This window comes from Aspergillus nomiae (assembly GCF_001204775.2).
Source record: "Aspergillus nomiae NRRL 13137 chromosome Unknown contig00515, whole genome shotgun sequence".
In the NCBI taxonomy this organism is placed as follows: domain Eukaryota; kingdom Fungi; phylum Ascomycota; class Eurotiomycetes; order Eurotiales; family Aspergillaceae; genus Aspergillus; species Aspergillus nomiae.
This window is the reverse complement of record NW_015378570.1, coordinates 13,258-20,444: the sequence shown is the minus strand read 5'-3', so window position 1 is coordinate 20,444 and position 7,187 is coordinate 13,258. Positions and strand designations below refer to the sequence as shown.

The 7,187-nt window shown below is 45.2% G+C and overlaps 2 protein-coding genes across 2 annotated transcripts; one reads left to right on the top strand and one right to left on the bottom strand.

The window, feature by feature from the left end:
* Positions 1 to 1,571: 1,571 nt before the first annotated feature.
* ANOM_011569 (fungal specific transcription factor domain-containing protein) lies at positions 1,572 to 2,847 on the top strand (the record flags this gene model as incomplete). Its single annotated transcript, XM_015556825.1, has 4 exons — positions 1,572 to 1,691; positions 1,812 to 1,906; positions 1,955 to 2,542; positions 2,601 to 2,847. 4 exons carry the CDS (start codon positions 1,572 to 1,574, stop codon positions 2,845 to 2,847), a joined length of 1,050 nt encoding a protein of 349 aa, XP_015401880.1.
* Positions 2,848 to 2,989: 142 nt separating this feature from the next.
* ANOM_011568 (FAD-dependent oxidoreductase) lies at positions 2,990 to 4,377 on the bottom strand (the record flags this gene model as incomplete). The annotated part of the gene is made up of 2 exons (XM_015556824.1): positions 2,990 to 4,025; positions 4,082 to 4,377. 2 exons carry the CDS (start codon positions 4,375 to 4,377, stop codon positions 2,990 to 2,992), a joined length of 1,332 nt encoding a protein of 443 aa, XP_015401879.1.
* Positions 4,378 to 7,187: the final 2,810 nt, after the last annotated feature.

The window sequence follows — 7,187 nt, the reverse complement described above, 5'->3', positions numbered from 1 at the left end:
ACTCTGAATATCTTCTCTAGCGCTTACAGCCCTATGTGGATTCTTAATTGTGCTACTCCCGATATCACTGACATAGATTTTCTATTAGAAATTTAGCTTGAGCAAAAGGCTCACCATGCGGAGGCCAAAGGGCACTCTATGTCACGGTGTATTCTGTCCTCGCCATTTGCAGCACTGTCGGAAATGGTGGGTATGTTTGGTGAGGTGCTCTGCCTGGTAATGAATCATGGCTGAATCCTAAATAAATTATAGGGCTATCCTCATTCTAATCTCACTATCCACAGCGTGCCGACTTCATGATGTCGCACTGAAGACTGTCATGATGTACATTCAGTTCTTTTTTCTCGCGTCAATACTAAACCGATTTAGCCAGGATAGGACCCTGATAGAAAGCGGTTTGCCTGTTGGCATATTGATCACAGTTTCCAGTAATACCACTGCCATTCCACTCAATGGGAGTATAGCATTAGCACATTATTAACTAGAAGATGATGTATATAATATGCGATAAATGATTATTGGTGATTTCCCTGGGATATAGAGGGATTAGTAAGCATGCAGGACACGATGTCAAGACTCGAGCACCGCAAAGCTTCAAGAAAACCCACCTTCAGTCAAACCACCAGACGATCGCCGATTACCTAAGTTGATATTTACTACGGCCATGCACAATGGAGAACAGCAGTATAGATGAAATTCAGTCTCGCAAACGCACTGCCGTGGCATGCGACTCATGCTTCCATAAAAAGGTGGCTATGGTTTGGGCAGTCTCGCATCCGAAGTCTGACGCTTCTTAGATCAAATGCCACCGAGAAAGGTACCCATGCGAATGGTGCTCAGAGCGTAGCATACCATGCACATTCGATCGAGGCCATCGCTTGACTCGAAAGCCTCTGCCGGCCGAGCTGACGTAGGATATCTCTTAGGTGAAATATAAGATTATCCAATCATTAACTTCTCTGACAGGTCGGTATTCATATTGGGTGAGAGTAGTCCCCATAATCACACTGACACTTGGAGTGCACCCGCCCAATGCAAAGATACAGTGAGCCAATGCACTTCACTCCAGCAACTACGAATCTAACGGAGGGCAGACAGATACCATGGCGACAGCTCCAGTGGCCTTGCCACAGCAAGGAGTGGCATCTCGAGAGTTTTACTTTGCAGGCCATGTTCCCAGTCATCTTCGTGCTTTCAATGGAGACTCGTTCTTTTCTTTGGAGAGTCAGCGATGGATGGCATCGTGCACAGGCGAAAGGATCAATTTTGATCGATTCTGCTCACTCGGTCTGCCTTGGCAACGCCCACAACACTACGGCTTTGAGGCTACTGAACAGTTCTTCAAGAGTCACTGTCACCTCGACCTTCCTGACCGGAATGTACTCTTCTCTTTTGTTACTCACTATAGGTCATCCTTTGCAAACCGTTGGTTTCCTTTCATCCACCCTACTCTTTTTGAGTATACGGTAAAGGCAGCATACGATCATCAGCAGTCAATTTATTCGCCTCATATCCCAAGTGCCACAGCCTGTGTCTTTGCCTTCATGGCATTTATGAGCTCATCTTCAAGCATGACGAAACCACCCATGAATATCGACGGTCAGAAGTATGGTCATGAAGCACAATATCTTCTCTCGAAAATCTTTGATAGTACAGCCACCTTGGATGGAATACAAACGCTCCTCATGATTGTAAGTAATCCCCACGCAGCTACTTTCTTCGCTCTATCTTCAATCACGATTTCATGCGCTCTATGTATAGCGATCTTTACGATGATACCTCTAAGCACTCAGTTTGCTAAAACTGTCCAGACTCTCGACCGTTCTCTGCGATTCGGCGATACCTCCTTCATTGAAGTGTTGTTCTCTGCTGCTACACGTTTCATCTTCACTTTGCGAGGAAACCAGTACAAACACATTTTACACAATAAGAATGTATTCAACGTACACTGTAGATTTCTATTCTGGCTGGCCTATGTGTTCGATAAAGAGATGTCTACACGGACGACTCGCCCTCCATCGATATGCGATGATTACTGTGATTTGACGTTTCCGAGTAAGGAGGAGATCGCCATAGAATTCGACCTTCCCGTTTCCCAAATTGAAGGAGACACTCTACTCCTTCTGTTTCCTACCGACCTCGGCCTCAGTCTCAACCAATCAAAAATATATACAAGCCTTTATTCACCTAGAGCGCTACAAATGTTAGATGCAGAGCTGCTGAAAGCCATCCGAGAGCTTGATGATGCTATGGATGAATGGTATAACCGCCTGCAACTGCAACACACATTTGACCTGCTTCTCTCTCGAGGGTTAGCTTCACATGAAGAGGTAGCTCATCGCTCCACGTTTATCCGTTTGCAGCGCTATTGCTGCATTGCTGCTATTCATCAAATGAGTACCGGATGCGCAGCATGGATGGAAGACCAAACTTGGCGACTGGTAGGGATAAACCTGAGCCTGGAGGTTGCCATGAATGCTAGCCGCTCTCTTCTCCGCGAGTTTCTCGAGGTTCTGGATTGGGTTCAGAGGGACTCATTCTGGTATGTTATTCTTAACATTGTGCATTTCTATTCCTGTCTCATATTTGTTCAAATATAGGGTTTTCTACATCCTATCCCCTGTGATGACAGTCTTCTGTAGCATACTTAGGAGTCCGGAAGGGCCAAAAGCTAACGACGATCTCGCTCTCCTCGAAACAGTTGCAGAGCGTTTTCGTGTATTAGCGGACACTCAAGAATTTCTAGGTTCATTTCAAGATGGGAAGTTATTGAAGGACTTTATATCTGAGTTACAGCGTCTTGCGAAATGTGCCATATTATACCGAGGGAGCAATGCGTTTGCCTAGCTGAAGCGAAATACTCGATGTTTGATCACGGCACGGTGCTAAATCAGGTACATCAAACATATCCATGTCACCTCATATATTGCAAGATGAAATTTAATCTAATAATCTATACTTGGGATCCAAAAGATTCGAAAACAAATTATCATGCCTCATTAAAGTCACTCTTCATCTGGTGCTCCCATGTGACCAGCCCCTGCAGCGGCTCTCTTGCAGGAATATAATCTAGCACACACCCCTTCCGCATAGCTCTCACCGCAACGAAGTTGAACAGGAACCACCGGATAATTTCACATGGCATGATGTAACGAGCCATGATGTAATAGAAAGCATTGGCCCAGGCGTGCATACGTGATATGGACAACGATTCTTTAGCATCGTCCCGCAAGGGGGCTTCCCTCGACTTTTGGTATTCCTCAAAGACATTGTGCAGATGAGCAACACCAATCGGACAACTAGAATTTGACCTCAGCATACCGTGAAGCTTATTGCACAGCACCACGACATCCTGAATTCCGTTATTCAGCCCACGGCCAGCGTTGGGGGTGTACTTGTGACATGCGTCGCCTGCGAGAGCAATTCGTCCCCAGCTCCAGTACTTCAGAATTCCCTCTTCCAGATTGGCCATTCCTGCCGTCAGTCGCTTCGCATAGACATCCTTTACCTTCAACGTTCCCGAAATGGGATACTCGGCGAACTCCTGCGCAAAGCTTTCTATGTCCTGATCGGTGTAAACAACACGCTCGCTCGTCGGTACAGGTAGCTTCTCGTACAGGAAGATCCAGCCTCGCTCTTGACCGGTGATGAACATAACAGAGCGGTCCTTGGACTGTGTTTCGCAAAATTGGCCCATTTCTGCTGGTCGTGGAAAGCTACACCACATGCATCTGTACTGTGCCGGAAAGGGTTTCTCCTCGTCCCAGTCACGCTGGGGGTTCTCCGCTATAGCCAAACTTCGCATCAACCGACGGGTTTTGCTATGCGTACCATCTGCTCCCAGGATCATCGATCCACGGTATGTACTGCCGTCGGCACAGATGACGCTGACGCCTTTCTCGTCCGATTCGATTCCGGTGAGCTTCTTATTTAGAAAATACCGCTCTTTTGCTTTGGCCGGAAGTCTATTGTAGAGGATTTCTACGAGCTTGGCCCGGTGAAATGCTACAGGTGCTGATCCATGGCTAATCCACATTCACGTTAGTATGAAGAGATCAAAGCCAGAGAGATCTTGAACTACTTCTTCTTCATTATCGAGAAAGTATCTGAATGGCAGAATCGATATCCTTCTCGAGTAAAAGACTGGTGGCACTGCAGCTCACATCCAACCTTCATCAGCTCGTCCAGCAGACCGAATTGGTGCATTACTCGTAGACTATGTGCTGCAAGGACCAAACTGGCACCCTGGTCAAGGACAACGGACTCCCTTTGCTCCAAGACGACAAAGTCTATGCCGGCGTGACAAAGGGCGTGGGCGGCAGTCAAGCCAACCGGGCCGCCACCAACAATAATAACCTTAAAAGATGACGATTCCATGAGTTGTTAAAAGTGAATTAAAGATTGGATTAAAAAGAATGAGCAATGAGATGGTCCATAGAATGAAGTACCTGGGAGCTACATGTTACATGGCCACACTTATATATCCGATTCAACCTGTGCCACGCGGCATTCGGAACATTCCACACTCCCTTTAGATATACTCAGTGACTAGGTGTAAAACGTACGAGTTCGGATCCAAGCATGCGCCATCTCCTGAAGGATCCCGTCCTGCTCTAGCCAGATTGGGCATTCCAACCGCTTAGTCATTAGGGCTAGTAGACGGGCTAACTACTAATGGTTAGCATCCCGCTTTGTAATTGTTGCACTAGCCAGATCGGGAGGGACTGTTAATTTACTAAATTTACCTAAAAGAAAGCAGATCCGTGCACTCGATATTGATCTCTTTGCTAGTATCGGTCTTGCCTCCGCAATGGTATATCCTTATAACTCTCCCGCATTCAACTGATGCTAATAGACTACCTGACTAATCCGGTGGATGTTCACAGCATTGTCTGTATGTTTACCTGTATTTTAGTGCTGAACGCAGGGAGCATCTGGGTAAACAAGGCTGAACGAGATAAAAGTTAGAAAGATATAACAAAAACATACAACAGGAGGGATTCGCTGGTGGTCACCCACCCAACTACTAATCTCCCGGCGTGTAGCTTCTGCGCGGCCAATAGGTTGCTGCGTAGCCGGTAAGCGGCCCGCACCTCAACCGCCATAAACAAAATTTAAATAGTCAGAAAATCATCAATTTTGGTTCCTATATAAAACTGAATGGTTCTACCGATTCAGGCAGTGTGCAATTTTATGGGCCTGTATATCATAGCCAGAATAGTTAGATGGGGCGCGCCTGGGGGCTGATTTAATAAGTAAAACCTTATCTCCCTGTCTAGCTTAATCTGCCTGATTTCTGCGCTCTATAAGAATTCAGCTTCAGATACTAACGTGCCTCGTTCAAAATTAATCTGTATAGTAAAATACCTTTGCTTTTTAGCCTGGTTTTCATGTACAGCCTAATGTTGCTCAAGTTAATACTTCAATATCGTTATATTATATAAATGTTACGCCCGGGGCTTCGACGTCAAGTCCTAGACCAGTTAGTTGACCAGGCATCAAAGGTTACCAACCTGAAGTCGTTCTTTGATTTCCGTTGTTAAAGGGTTGTGGCCTGGGCAGGACGGGAGTCGATACAGGGCTTCTGTCAACACAAGACTGCCGTCGATACTGGACTCGAGTCAAAGGGCCAGACCTATTGAGTACGTATACCCAATAGTTAGAAGTACGAACGAGTTGAAACTAGTCTTGCTACCAAAGGTAACTCTGTAGTAACAAGATGGATTGATCATGAAGAGTAAACTAAGTACATGAATGAGTGTCCTTATATATCCCGAGCCATCCTGCCTTGTAGTTCCTTTGGTATATCGTTGATAGCGTTCTGGTGTACCATAAATGCTCTAAGTCGTCTAATGGTTTTTACTACGATACTGTGGTTGACCTGAACAAGTATGTGGGAAATAAAGACGGCGTTCTTATAAGAGGGTATGCGCTCTATAGCTTATTTTGAATCTAAAATTTATATACTATAGCGAAAACGTTCTGGGAAATATAGAGTGTAGTATCTATCTGTCAATAGAGACGCGGATTAGATGCATGTGTTATGGAAGAAAGGGGGTGTTGGCTCTATCTTTAGTTTTGAACTTGGGTATAGTGTATAACATGTCAGCTAGTCGAGTATCTACTAACTATAGTAGACGATTTTATTAGAACCAAGGAGGAACGATAACCTGTGATCAAGAGGTCCAGGTAGCACCACGATAAAACCAGTGATGAGACTAATCTTGTCATTTGTTTGGCCATGGTATCGTAGTACGGACGTATAGAGAAATAAATCTGGCACTGGGAACTACGATGGTCCTGTTTAATATTTACATACTCTGTCACTGTGTGGGCTTGCTTCAGGCCGTCGTTTCCCATATATTGGATCTTACTTTGTATCTAGCTGAGGTTAGGTAGGGCTAACCTGTTATATTTGGCATATAAGTGTATATTTCTTAGCACATTAGACATGCGGTCGCCTTAAGATCTTTTGAATGAATCGTTAGCTATATATTCTTACTCTTGGGCTGCAGAGGGTCTAGTTTCCACTGTTACCATTTAGACTGTCCAACGGAAATATACTATACCTCAGCACATCTTTCAAAATCGGCCCGATAGTTTATTACTTCATCAAGGTCCTCATAGGTAACGCAATACTGGCGTATAATGGAAAGCATTGAAATGCTGCAAAAGAACAATGCATGGCTGTAATTAAGATCTATAAGCATCTATTGAGCATTATAGACCTGGTTACATACAGGATTTTCGAAAACGCAACAACCACAAGTAATAGCACTTCTAAGTCAAGCCAAGGCATGTCATACCTTCCCTGAGCTTCACCAATCCGCTGGGAATACCGAACATCCTACGCGACGTGTGTTCCTGCCTGCCCGAATATACAGCTTTCCCTTCACCTTCGTTGTCCCGGAGCGACTTCCTTCTGCCACATATAACCACGCCAGATGCAATACCCACGTCGGCCGAGCTCATACTTTGCTTCCCCCGAGCCTAGGTGGCCCAATTCTCGCCAGCAATGGCCGGTGAAGAAATCAAAATAATATCATATAGTTCGGTGGTCAATATCTACCATACATTTGCCTCTTATTCTTTTACAATGGTAACTTTACAACAAACAATGATCAGCATCTCTCACTACCGCGCGCGATACTTCCCCGACCACATACTTCATAGAAGTACGAACTCAA